A 14,152-nucleotide genomic window follows, 5' to 3' on the forward strand; every position below is an offset into this window, starting at 1 on the left:
TCAAAGAACGTGTACTTTACACTTCTCAAACATTCATTTTAAGGTACTACGTTTGAACTAATAAGGCAAGATAGAAATCATTACATATTTGCTTTTGTCCTTAAAAAGACTAAATTTTGGTACAGAAGCTAAGACATGTGGAAAAATATGTATACTACAAGATAGAAATGGAAAATTACTAAACAATTGCAACAAGAATTTAGAAGCGGAAGAAATTCTTCATTACTGAATATATTGTAGACAATGATGAATTTGTTTTTCCATAATAACAATTATGCAACATCTTCTGTTTTCTTTATTTTTACCTGCTTCCTTAGATTACAATCGGAAATTGAGGCAGTCGGGACTTCTCTGGTGGTCCAGTGGTTAAGATTGCACTCTCAGTGCAGGGGGCACAGGTTCAATCCCTGGTTGAGGAACTAAGATCCCACATGTGGCAAGGTACAGTCAAAAAATATATATATATATTGGGGCAGTGATTTTACGAACTGAAGATCTAAGTTAGTATGGAAGTTTGGAAAGCAACAGAAATAAACCCACCTGTATCCAAGATATTTGGTTGTCAAGAACCCAGCTGCAAGGGAAGGAAAAGCAGAAGCACTAACTAAAACATTATAAGAGGTACTCTGGAGAGACCATTGCATCTGGAGACAGCAAAAGCCCCACTGGATCATTAGGGTAAACTGTATAAATTACGAGAATGCCAAAGGCAGGTAAGCTTTGCTGACATCAAAGACCCATGGAAGGGCTTCCCTGGTGGCGCAGTGGTTGAGAATCCGCCTGCCAATGCAGGGGACATGGGTTCGAACACTGGTCTGGGAGGATCCCACATGCTGTGGAGCAGCTGGGCCTGTGAGCCACAATTACTGAGCCTTTGCGTCTGGAGCCTGTGCTCCGCAACAAGAGAGACCGCGATAGTGAGAGGCCCGCGCACCGCGATGAAGAGTGGTCCCCACTTGCCACAACTAGAGAAAGCCCTCGCACAGCAACGAAGACCCAACACAGCCAAAAATAAATAAATAAATAAATAAATTTATTTAAAAAAAAAAAAAAAAAAGACCCATGGAGGCATTGATGTATTCCAATATTATAAAATAACAGGTAATCTTGGTGCAGTTCTTAACACACACAAAAATATACTTTTTTAGTGAGCCTTATTTACTAAAAACAGAAATAAGTGGTTTTTCTTTAAAACTCTTTCTTACTTCTGTAAAAGATAAACTGAAGCATATTAAAATTTTTGAGTTTATTTGAGCAAAAATTCATTTCAATCAGGTAGCGTCAATGGGAAGTGGTTAGGAGCATTTCACTGACAGGGTCTGGTGGGAGAGACTTCTATAGAGAAAAAGCTGAAGAAAGTAAGGAAATTACTGATTGGTGACAAATTATAGTCTAGTTGGCTGTGATTGGTTGTCCTTAGGTTTCAATTTCCTGACCTTGAGGTGTTTTTTTTTCACTTTGGTAGCCACCTCAACCGAATGGCCTCCTCATTTAATTAATTTAATACTTCCTAATATGTTAAAATGACAGCATGCATATAATTTCTTTTATTTAGAAATACGACTGAGTAAAACATATTCTGGTGAAATGTCATACCACTTTCAAAGACACCAGCCAGCAAAGGAGGGTGGCTAGAGATGGTTTTTCCTTAGCAAAGCATCAGTTCACTTAAGGCTTGTTGTACTATTCATAATCAGAAGAAAGTTAGAGATGATGGATCTTCTCTGTTGGTCTCTGTCATCATTAAGTCCCAGGCTATTTGGAGAACTTTCACCTAGATCTGCGAACAAAAGGGAGTGAAATGTTTTCCTTTTTTAATCTTGTTTTGCTTGTCCTTTGAAGTAGGCTGGGGTAAACTTTTATTGTGAACACGTTATCACTTTCATGTTTAATTTGGAGCAGAGGATAGGGCTTTTGAAAAAGCTAGCTGTTGTCTGCAGTGATATTTTTTCCAAAACATCTGTGGTGATTAATTCAACAGTTAATTTGTGTGCTGTGAAAGGAAATAGGTCATGAAGTGGGGTTTTCAATATGCAAAGATTTGGTAGCGCTCCTTAAGGAAATGACTGAATAAGTGTGCTCTATAATGTAATATATGTTCTCTAGGAGCCTGAGTGTGAAAACAGTAGTGTCCATTTTATTTGTTATTTCTGTGTTTGGCTTTGATTTCAACAACCCTAATTATGTGACAAATGGCTCTATTTCAAAGACTACTCTATATAGATGCTAAGACAAAAGAAAGAGGCAGTGTTCTTGAAGGAATGTTTCAACTATCTCTGTCCCTCCCCTACGTACCTCTATGTTGTCACAGTTGGAAATAGAATGGATATTGGGGGAAGGGAGGGAAATGCTCTCTCACCAGATGCTGGGCCCTGAGAACAAGAGGACTTTGCTCTTGATGCGGGGGGAGTCTGAGAATTAACTGCTCTGGAGACGTGGTCAGAGAGTGGGCCCCCCACAGGATTCTAGGTAGAAGCTGGAAGTGAAGTAATTCTCTTTGTTTTGGTTTGCTCGAGGTATTTTTCTCAAACTGGAAAAAGTCTGATGTATGATCTGAAAAACAGACACCTAATCATTAATTCCAGCTGTTGGGTCCCCCCAAGGGAGGAGTCTCACTCACCAGTGAGTTTTGGGTGTTCTCAATTATCTTCTGTGTTCTCTGGGCCCTGCTTAGATGGATGAAGCATTCTCTGGGCACTGTCTTGGCTTTTATGTTATACATAACATTTTAGCTAAGACTGTTCCTTATCATTACCTCACACAGCATACAAAGCATACTTTAGAAATATATATAATGCTGGGACTTCCTTGGTGGCGCAGTGGTTAAGCATCCGCCTGCCAATGCAGGGGACACGGGTTCGAGCCCTGGTCCGGGAAGATCCCACATGCCGCGGAGCAGCTAAGCCCGTGCGCCACAACTACTGAGCTTGCACTCTAGAGTCCGCGAGCCACAACTACTGAGCTCACGTGCCACAACTACTGAGCCTGCGTGCCTAGAGCCCGTGCTCCGCAACAAGAGAAGCCACCGCAATGAGAAGCCCACGCACCGCAACGAAGAGTAGCCCCCGCTCGCTGCAACTAGAGAAAGCCCACGTGCAGCAACAGAGACCCAACACAGCCAAAAATAAATAAAAAATAAATAAATAAATTTATTTAAAAAAAATAAATATATATAATGTTTATATATAACAGTATTTTCTTATATCTTTTGATGCAGTTATGGTAAATATCTGTTTTGGATATAATGGGAAGAGGAAAAGTAGAGGGCTTTGTAATTTCCTGAAAGCCATGTTTATCACAGTTTCTTTTCAGGGAACTATCCTATATGCCAAATATCTGTTCCTTGGAATTAGTCTGGACAGGTTTATTTGTTTGTGTGTATGAACAGAATTCTTAGTAGTTTAACAGCTGTGGAACCTGGGCAAAACTTTCAGATTGATATTGCCCTCTAGATTAAAAATAGTTTTCTTTTTCTGTATTTAAGATACATCTTTCTGGCTCTTTTCATACAAGGGATTGTTTAGACAGAAATATTTTTTTTTTCTTTATGAAGCACAGTAAGCTTCTTCCAGAACTTTTTAGGCCAGTGAAATGAAATATTACAAGATGCGATCAAAACTGATAAAAATAAGGTGGTCTTTGAATCTAAATTTTTTTCGTTATGTCTTACATTGAGGTCATAAAACTTAACTACAGTGAACCACCTGAAAGTGATGTAAAACTGGAAACATAATAAAATACACAAAGTCTAAGTAATCTTGGAAAAATGCAACTCAAGCTTTGATACAGCTAGCCCTGTGTGACTTTTATAATAAATATAAACATACATACATCAATTTCCCATTCACACAAGCACACTATTTTTAGTAAATTAACCTCTATCAGGGCAGAGTGGTACAAGTAGTATCCACAGATTGTTTTTAAGAGTATTATGAAAAATTCTTGCTTATATTTGCAAAAGGCTACCCTGACATAGCCTTACTCAGGAGCGAGGATGAAAAAGAAAATTGTGAGACCTCTCTCACAGATCTCTGAAGGGTTAGTGAAGGGCCTCTGTGGGGTAGTTATTGATCCCCCTAAGTAGGTTCTGGCAGTTTTGAACAACCAGGTGTTTATTCACACAAGTAAATGCATTGTCTTGGCATTAGGAGGCGAAGAGGAAGGGGTACAAAGATGTGTAAAGCATGTTCCTGCCTAGATAGTTTGTGGTAAAGAAACATATATGAAATATATCACTATTATACAAGCTCTCATATTCTGGTGATAAAAACACATAATATAAAGATGTAAGAACTCAGAAGAAAGAGGAATCACATTTGGAATGTCGGCAGGAAAGACTGCAGAGTGTTTTATTTGATTTGAGGCTTGCAGCATTATTGTTTAGGAACTGAGGGTGCAATGAGGAAAGGTAGAGAAGTACAAGGGTTTTTAGGAAAGAGAAGCAATAAAATGTTTTCCGGAACAAAATATTCATCTAAGGTATGAAGACAGCTGTAAAGCTTGAAAAGCAATTAAGTCCATATGGTACAAGTCCGTATATTCCAAGTTTCATAATTTATATTTAACATACTGGTCTTTAGAAAGAAAAGCCATGGCAGGAGGACAGGAACACAAGGTAAAATAAAATATTATTTATTCAGACACATTGTGCAAAATACTTTAAAATAACTGGATGTTACTTAGCACCAGGAATGGCAGAATGGTTCCCTAACTTCCAAAACAGATAGGATGTTACACTTTCTCCTCTTTCTGGTCATTCAGTTCTTTTACATTCTTACATGGTAACCCAATTTATACACAATGTTCGATGTTTAGTTTTCTCTTTTTAATTTAATTGGATATGAGTGCTTCTGATAACAAATGCTGGAGTATTCATTCCTATCTATCTTGAAAATCTAGACATATCAAAGTCTTTTAAAGTACTTTTCATCTGTAAGGAACAGAATTCTCTAAGATTATTATTTGTAACTACACAGAAAACTTTCCAGAGATTTCCAGAAAGGTCACAAAAGTAAAAGCCACTTTTTTTTTTTTTTTTTAATGCGCACATCCTTATCTCTGTGACACTAACAGCCGACACCATGGTCTGTCTATCTCTTTTTTAATTCTCTCTCTTATCTTTTGAAAAATAAAAATACACACATTACAAAAAGACCAAATGTCATGTCAGCCCAGATTAGTGCGTGTGTGCGCGAGCACACAGACACACAGACACACACACACACACACAAACCCCAGAAGGCTTTTACAGAATGTTTATAGCAGCTTTCCTTATAATAACCTCAAACTGGAAACAGTCCAGGTGCCCATAGATAGGAGAATAAACAGACACATTGGGATAAAATTATACAACTTAATTCTACCCAGCAATAAAAAGGAACTCATTTAGATAAAAACAATATAAATCAGCACAAAAAGAGTGAAAGAACCTTACACAAAATAATACATTGTATATTATTCTGTACATATGAACTTGTAGAATTGGCAAAACTTTTCTATGGTGAGAGAAAAACAATGGTTGTCTCTGGAGTCTGTGGACACAGAATGGATGGGAAAGTGAAGGGATTTGGGGTCTAGGGTAATGTTTATATCTCGAGACGTTTGGGGGTTACATGTATCTACCCACTTGTCAAAAACTCAGTGAATGTTCACCTAAAATTTCTGCATTTCACTGTATGTAAGTTTAAATCCTAAAGAAAATAAACCAGCAAACGAATGTTAAATCATAGTAAATGATATGCAAGATGAAGTATTTAGGGAAAGTCTACTTCTGCCTGAAATTTACTTTGAAACATATCAAAAATAAGATTGATGGATGAGGATTAGAGGGATGGATACATATGTTATAAAGTAGGCACAGTATGATGTTTAAATATAGAAACTAGGCCGTGGTGGGTATGTTGATGGTCACTGAAAAAGTCTTTTAAGTTTTCCAATTTGCAAATTTTCACAATTAAATCCTGGAAAACTTATTTTTTGTTTGTTTCTTTTTACTATATTACAGCACTGAACACAATGTCTGGTATTAGAGAGTATCCAATCAAATATTAGAAAGAAAAAATAACGAATGGATAAATAAAGAGAATTACGAACATGAAGCCCCAATAAAATATCCAGTCAGCAGGGCCCTTTTCTTGGCATTTTACTAATTGTCTTTGTGACCCCGACTATAACCTGACCCTACTCTTTTCTTCTTCCCCAGAACAGCACTGCCAACCAGTTGAGATGATTCGGAGAGAATCAAATTCTTTCTCAACCTCAGAGAATCAACATCTGGATGGTCCCCGTCCAGGGAAAGGGGCAGAGGAGGAAGTTACAGAAACAGGTTATTATTTTGACCATAATAATTTCAGAAAATCCATAATCTTAGATGGGTTCAGTAGTTTGAGGTTTTTGGTGCTGTCGTTTTAATGCTTAATATTCCTCAGTTGGTCTTTCAGACTTCTGTCACTTCCCCGTCTCACATCCAAGATGGAACGTGATTTAAGAACGACTGGACAGGGCAGCTCCCTGAATTGCTGACTCTGGTACAAAACTTGTCTCGTCTGAATATTCTGAAATCTTTGTCTGGGGTAAACTCTGGTCTTCTCCCATGCCCCTCCCCAATTTTCTTTGACCAGGTTTGTATTGGTTTCATAGGGCAGCCGTAACAAATTACCCAAACTTGGTAACTTAAAACAACAAGCATGTATGCTCTCACAGATCTGGAGACCAGAAGTCTGAATGCAAGGTGCAGGCAGGTTTCATTCTTTTTGGTTTTTTAAATTATTTATTTTTTTATTAAAGTATAGTTGATTATTTACAATGTTTCAGGTGTACAGCAAAGTGATTCAGTTATACATACTTATGTGTGTATATACATCTATTCCTTTTCAGATTCTTTTCCCTTATAGTTTATTACAAGATATTGAACACATTTCCCTGTGCTATACAGTAGGGCCTTGTTGTTTTTCTATTGTATATATAGTGGTGTGTATCTGTTAATCCCAAATTCCCAATTTATCCCTCCCTCTCCACTTTCCCCTTTGGTAACCATAACTTTGTTCATTTTTTTTGTATGTCTGTGACTCTGTTTCTCTTTTGTAAATAAGTTCCTTTGTATCTTTTTTTTTTTTTAGATTCTACATATAAGTGATATCGTACAGTATTTGTCTTTCTCTGTCTGACTTACTTCGCTTAGTATGATAATCTCTAGGTGCATCCATGTTGCTGCAATTGGCATTATTTCATTCTTTTTTATGGCTGAGTAATATTCCATTATATATAGATGTACCTCTATATGTCTCTTTGTCTTTTCATATGACCTTCTTATAAAAACACCAGTCATTGGATTTAGGGTCCATCCTAATCTACTATGACTTTACCTTAACTAAGTACATCTGCAGACATCCAATTTCTAAATAATATCACATTCTGAGGTTCTGAGTGGGCATGAATATTGTGTGGAGGCACTATTCAAGCCAGTACAAACCTCAGGGTGATTCTAGCTTTGCTTAATCTGTGAAATCTGACTGTAGTTCCCAGTCGTGGTATAGGCATCCTGTCTTATAGCCCTCAGTGACAGGCCACTTTTCCATGTGGAAGTAGCCAATTCTGACATCCCACTCAAACAGATTTCCTCTGATGTCTGTGTCTCTCTTCATTAGAAATTCAGGATATTCTGTGTTCAGATATCAAACTGCTGCTAATTCAGGGACCATACTTTGAGAACCACTGCTCTAGATATAAATAGCAGAGTTTGTCCTCACCTACTTTGGTCTGAGAAGAAAATCTGGACACACATATAGACACATTTCCCCACACCCCTTCTCAGTTAGAAGGTGAGGGATTCAAGTTTCCTACCTTCTCTACACAAAATCCCTTCCATCTTAGCATAATAATCTTCGCTGGCTAACAGTTCTCAGAGGAAATGATATACTAACCATTTTATGAGAAAAACCCTATGGATTAGTGGCCTAGACTAGCTGTCAATATGGAAAATGGGAAATAAAGAAATTTACAAAATTCTTTCTTCTAGAGAAATCCTGGCATTTCTTCAATTTCTTATTACTTTTAGTTTAGAAGCTGAATTTTAAGTGTGTTTTTCTTTGCTTTCTGGTTATCTCAGCAAACTGAATTTCCACACTGTTAGAAGTCAAACTGAAGTATATTAAGATTTTGAAGAGCTTATTTGGCAAACATCAATTTGAATTGGATAACGCCAAACAGAAATGGCTCAGAGCTCTCCACAAGTGGGAGATGAGGAAAAGTCTTTTGTAGAGCAGACATGCAAGCAAAGCAAGGAAATTATTTGGTTGGCTATAGCTCTAGTGATTGTCTTATTTGGGAAGCTTAGATGGCTGTTTGTGACTGGTGGTTCTTGAGTTTTGATTTTTTAACCTTGAGGCATTTACAGGGATTGACTCTGGCTTGGGTTTCAGCTTGCTTTTACAGGCTGCTAAGGCTTTAGAGCCCTGTTGGGCTGCACCTTGCAGACCTAGAAGCCCTCTGCTTGCTCAGCTTCAAGACCGAAGACAGGGTCCTGAGTCAGCAACTGAGACATCAATGGTTTCATGGCTGGGGGATCTTACAGGTCTGAAGCAAGGCCCTGGAGCAATCCCCCACCATGTGTGGCGGACAGCAGGCAGGACATGGTGTCAACCTTTGCTCCCGGGGGAAAGGGGAAATTGCCAGTTATAGGGGAATTGATGTCAGGTTGGCTCATTGGTTACCAGCGAAACCAGCAGAGGGAGACACCCCTTGCCACCCCTTTGATGAGAACAATCACGAGCTGGGTTCTGGGGCAAGTATGTAGGAAGGACAGTCATGTGAGCAGGGTGTAGGTGAAGCAGGTGCTGGTCAAGCAGGGGAGGTACAGAGAGCAAGAGAACAGCCACCTTGAGTGGCCTGACTGTACAAGCTCCCTCGGCCTAATGGCCTCCTGTTTACTGAATTTAACAGCACAGCCCACACCCCTGGGGCGAGTGGATCCCTGAGGCTGACCAGTTCATGTACGGGGAAATGCAAAAAGGAAAGCGCAGTAATAAAACAAATACCACACCTATCACAAATATTCACTCTTTTGATTTTTTTAACAAATATTTATCAATTGCCAGCAACAGTCGCAGCATCTTGTACACAGTATTTCATACACATGACTTGTTTTAATAACTTGCAACAGATGGATGTACTCTACCATCCTATTGCATATTGTTGTTCAGTACTCCCTGGGTGTCACGGCATTTTTCCTGCATTTTTTCATTTGCAATTCAAAATTTCAAGAATTATGGTGCTTATTTTTAGCTGCAAGTATTGGAGCTCAGAGAGGCACAAGTTCATAGAACTATTACAAGAAAAAAATCAGAAAAATCTCAGTTTTTATGAAGCCTAATTTAGTACACTTTACATATATCCCTAGAGAAAGGTTATGTAATTCTGTCTTTAAAAATAGTATTGTCTTAGGCATCTCACAGAATTTTTGAGGTTGAGGTTTATAATGTGTATCCCAAACAATACTTGGGGTAGAAGATTGTCTTTCTGTTCCACAGGGTTGTTAAAATAATTAAGTAACATTTACTTGAAAGATTTTACAAAAATTAAAATGAAATAACATTATTTTGTATTATGTTTTTAGGTGCCTAACATGGTATTATTTGCAGACATTGCTAGCTGACTTAGCCAATATTCATTTTCTATGTCTTTATTAATAACAAAATACTATTTTTAGCTATTTAGAGTAAAAACTACATTGTCAGACCCAATTGCAGCTGAAAGAACCATCTGACTAACAAGTAACCACATGTTTGAAATATAAATTTGAAATAAAAAAGCCATCTGCTGGTGAGGAAAGGGCAAAAACCCTCTCTTACCATGAATCTTGCACTGTTATAAAGCAGAGATCTGCTACCGCTGGAGAACAGGACACTTGCTCCAACCCAAGAGCTCTCCCCAGAATACTCCAGGACCCAAAGCAGAAATCAGCTGCCACGGAAGACGGGTGAGGAGTGATAAGCCCCATTCTTGAGGCAAGAGCACATATGGCTTAAGCCCGCAGCTGTAGCAGAAGAACTGAGCAGCCCATCTGGTACCAATCACGAACTTTTCATCAAGTTAGAGGCAACAGAAGTTGACCTCTGGGCTTATGTCTAACTTCTGCACCTGTGTCACACCTGCGTGCTGAAAACTGAGGGAAGAGTAAAAACACTGGTTAAAAACTCTCAAGACATCTGGGATCTGCAACAAGTACAAAGCAGCAACATTCCATCTCTGGAGTAATTTGAAGTCCGTGGTGCCCCAAATCCAGCTCAACTACTCACTAGATTGACTCAAACACTCCCATTTACAGTAGGACAGAAAAAGAGGTGTGCCTATTTCCATGCATTAAAACTAGCTACCTCAATCTCTACTCGGTATACAATGCCCAATATTTATTGATAATAAAACTATGAGACAGTAAAACATGAAAAAGTTACCCATTGTCAAGAGAAAAAGCAATCAATAAAACCAGATTCAGATTTGACCCAGATGTTGGAAATATTAGAGACTGTAACATAATTATGATTAATATATTATGGTTTAATAGAAAGGTTTTACTTCAAATCACTTTAAAACAGTAGTATGTTTAACATACACAGTAGAATATATCTTACTGTTAAACTATACAAATATACGTTAAGCTATTTTCAATGATACTAGCAGTAATAATATTAGAATCACTCTTTTCAAATTATACATATTTATATACAAAAATATATGTAAAACGTAGTTTTTAAGAGTGATATGCAAAGTATTTGAAATATAAATATAAAATGGTATGTGGATAAAACAAGCAAGAATTTTTTTAAGCAAGTATTTTTGTTAAAGTTATTCAGAACCACAAATGTAGGTGTAAGAGAAAAAGACTCAAAGAACTTAGTAAAAACACTGTATTTTTACAAATCCTAAACTTGAATTGTAAATACTACAAGCTTGCAAGTGTTTTTCTCTAAATAAGCCTATAAAAAGTGACCGTCTGATAATAATAAGCACCCCTACTCTAAATGCCATTTTCCACTAAAGGGAAGCAGACAGCAGAAATATATAACTTTAGATCTGTGATAAGAAACATGCAAGATGAATCTGGACTATTTTATTGACCATAAAGGTGAAAAGCAAAGACTATGGGATCATATTAAAATCGTACCTGAGCCACATTGAGGGGGCTCCTAGTAGCAAATAGGGACCAATTTGAATATTAAAAAGAATAAAATCTACACTAGAAACAAAGGCAACAGATATGTTAGATCTATGAGTTCTTAAAAAGAGTAAATAAAGAAACTGTAATGAAGCGCTTCACATTTGAGTTTGGTTACAAACCAATTTGTTATTCTGAAAACTGCTAAACAAAGGGAAAGCATCAACTATGTATGTAGCCATTCCTACTAGATCTATAAATTGTATTAACCTAATAATTGATGAGATATGTTATTTTTTAAGGAAGTATTTCAGAAGGTAAGTGCAGAGGGACTATCAAAGTTGAATATCAACAATTTGTAACCCGTGATGAAATAGTAAATCGAGCCAATGAACTTCAATGGCTGCCAATACTTTTATGCAAAAGACCGCTGGGAAAATTTATTTTGCGAGAAAGAGACTGACAGCACCCAGATCACTGATCAATCTTAACATTTCTGAGTGAGAGATAATCAGAATCACATTTCGTCTTGCTTCTGCCCCTGACGGAGTCTCCTGTCAGGGTCACTGGGGCCCAAAGACTGCAGTGCGGATGCTACCTGACCATGCTGCCCCGGGTGGTACTTTCTGCCGCCACCGCAGCAGCCCCCTCGCTGAAGAACGCGGCCCTCCTTGGTCCAGGGGTATTGCAGGCAACAAGGATCTTTCACACAGAGCAGCCAAGTCTTGCCCCTGTACCACCTCTTCCTGAATATGGAGGAAAAGTTCGATTTGGGCTGATGCCTGAGGAATTCTTCCAGTTCCTTTATCCTAAAACTGGTGTAACAGGACCCTATGTGCTCAGAACTGGGCTTATCTTATATTTACTCTCCAAAGAAATATATGTGATAACTCCAAAGACCTTCTCTGCCATATCAACAATAGGGGTGCTTGTCTATGTAGTTAAAAAATATGGTGCCTCTATTGGGATTTGCTGATAAACTATAGCAAGAAAACTGCCCAACTGGAAGAAGTGAAACAGGCTTCCATTAAACAAATCCAGGATGCGATTGATCTGGAGAAGTCACAGCAGGCACTGGTTCAAAAGCGCCATTACCTTTCTGATGTCCAGAGGAATAACATTGCCATGGCCTTGGAGGTCACTTACCAGGAATGGCTGCATGGAGTATACAAGGAGGTAAAGAATCGCCTGGACTGTCGCATCTCTGTGCAGAATATGATGTGTCAGAAGGAAGGAGAGCACATGATAAACTGGGTGGAGAAGCACATGGTACAGAGCATCTCTGTGCAGCAGGAGAAGGAGACAATTGCCAAGTTCATTGCAGATCTAAAGCTGCTCGCAAAGAAGGCTCAAGCATAGCCAGCTCTGTAAATGCATCTGTCCCAATTGACACAGCTAGAAACAGTTGACTGACTAAATGGAAACTAGTCTATGTGACAAAACCTTTCTGTATTGCTGTCTACTGAAGTTACAGTTTCCCTTTCCTAAAAATGAAGTTTGAGTTTTATATAATGAGAGAATTAAAACAATCTATTGGCCAGTAAGATGTTTCTCTAACCTTGCACTGCATTTTGAGTTGTTCCATGATCACTTTTGAATAAGCAGTTTGCTTCGAATAAAATTTGGTACCTGACTAAAAATTATCAAGTTATAGTTTAAATTTGAATTAATTCAACCATCTTGCAATAAAGTGACAGTTGGAACAAAGTTTTTCAAGATGTATAATTTTCTGAAATATTATTTCAACATTTATCATATGGGTAAAAATTAAAGAAGTCATTGAACAGATAATATTGTTTATAAAACTATTAGTGGTAAGCTATTTCTTGCTGATAGGTTATGGGAAATTTAAAGCTTTTCAATATTCTTAAAATAACTAAAGGAAATCTTGTATATCAAATTATATCATTGACTTTTTTTCATTTTAGTAGTATGTCAACAGAAAATATTATGGACTCAATGTGTCATAAAATCACTCTCAAGAATCCAGCAGATAAGTTAGAAAATTCTGCCCTCCCATTGGTTTGTTGACATTTAATTCTCCCATACTTGTATAAGGATTTACTTGTAAACAAGTGGGTAACTTATATAACAGGAAATATTTGAAAATATGTACCATATGGAAAACTGCTATTTTCATTGACTTCCTAAGATTTTAATTATATAACAATCATTTAGGTCAGTATTTATTGATGGCTAATGTATTCATCTTATATAGAAATCAGACTGACATCATTATTAAGATGTTACTTCAAGGAGATTTTGATAGGGTCAACAGAGGTGTTCCAAATTATTCCTTAAACAAAGAATTGCTGTGCTAAGCACAATCCTGCACTGGTCATGCAGAGATAAAAAGTTCTTACCTCAGGGAGTTAAAAATCTACTGGAAAGGCAGTAAGAATATGTGATGCAATACAGATTTCAGGTGTTTTGAGAGTGTAATGACAAGTGTCATTTTAGGTAGTCTCAATAGCCTCATTACTTCCCTTGTGTATAACTGTATCAGTCAGCATTCAATCAGAGACGTAGAACTACTAGGATATATGTTTCTATGTAAGGGATTTGACTTCCTGCTGTCATGGGAGCTGGTTATGCAATCTCTGTAAGCTCTTAATCTTTGTTTCTGATGAAGGAGCTTGACGTTCATGGAGCAGGCATTTAAGAAGGGAAGATGGGGGCTTCCCTGGTGGCGCAGTGGTTGAGAATCTGCCTGCCGATGCAGGGGACACGGGTTCGAGCCCTGGTCTGGGAAGATCCCACATGCCGCGGAGTGACTGGGCCCGTGAGCCACAACTACTGAGCCTGCGCGTCTGGAGCCTGTGGTCCGCAACAAGAGAGGCCGCGATGGTGAGAGGCCCGCGCACCGCGATGAAGAGTGGCCCCCGCTCGCCGCGACTAGAGAAAGCCCTCGCACAGAAACGAAGACCCAACACAGCCAAAAATAAATAAATTAATTAATTTTAAAAAAAAAAGAAGGGAAGATGGATGTGAAGTGGGAGA

At 38.1% G+C, this 14,152-nt stretch overlaps 1 protein-coding gene across 1 annotated transcript; it reads left to right on the plus strand.

Annotated features, from left to right (window-relative positions):
• Nucleotides 1-11,756: 11,756 nt before the first annotated feature.
• LOC133092442 (ATP synthase F(0) complex subunit B1, mitochondrial-like) lies at nt 11,757-12,511 on the plus strand. Its single transcript, XM_061191762.1, is given in 3 exon segments — nt 11,757-12,118; nt 12,120-12,134; nt 12,136-12,511. Coding segments are annotated over 3 exon segments (753 nt in total).
• The last annotated feature ends 1,641 nt before the right edge of the window (nt 12,512-14,152 follow it).

This window comes from Eubalaena glacialis, chromosome 5, assembly GCF_028564815.1.
Source record: "Eubalaena glacialis isolate mEubGla1 chromosome 5, mEubGla1.1.hap2.+ XY, whole genome shotgun sequence".
In the NCBI taxonomy this organism is placed as follows: domain Eukaryota; kingdom Metazoa; phylum Chordata; class Mammalia; order Artiodactyla; family Balaenidae; genus Eubalaena; species Eubalaena glacialis.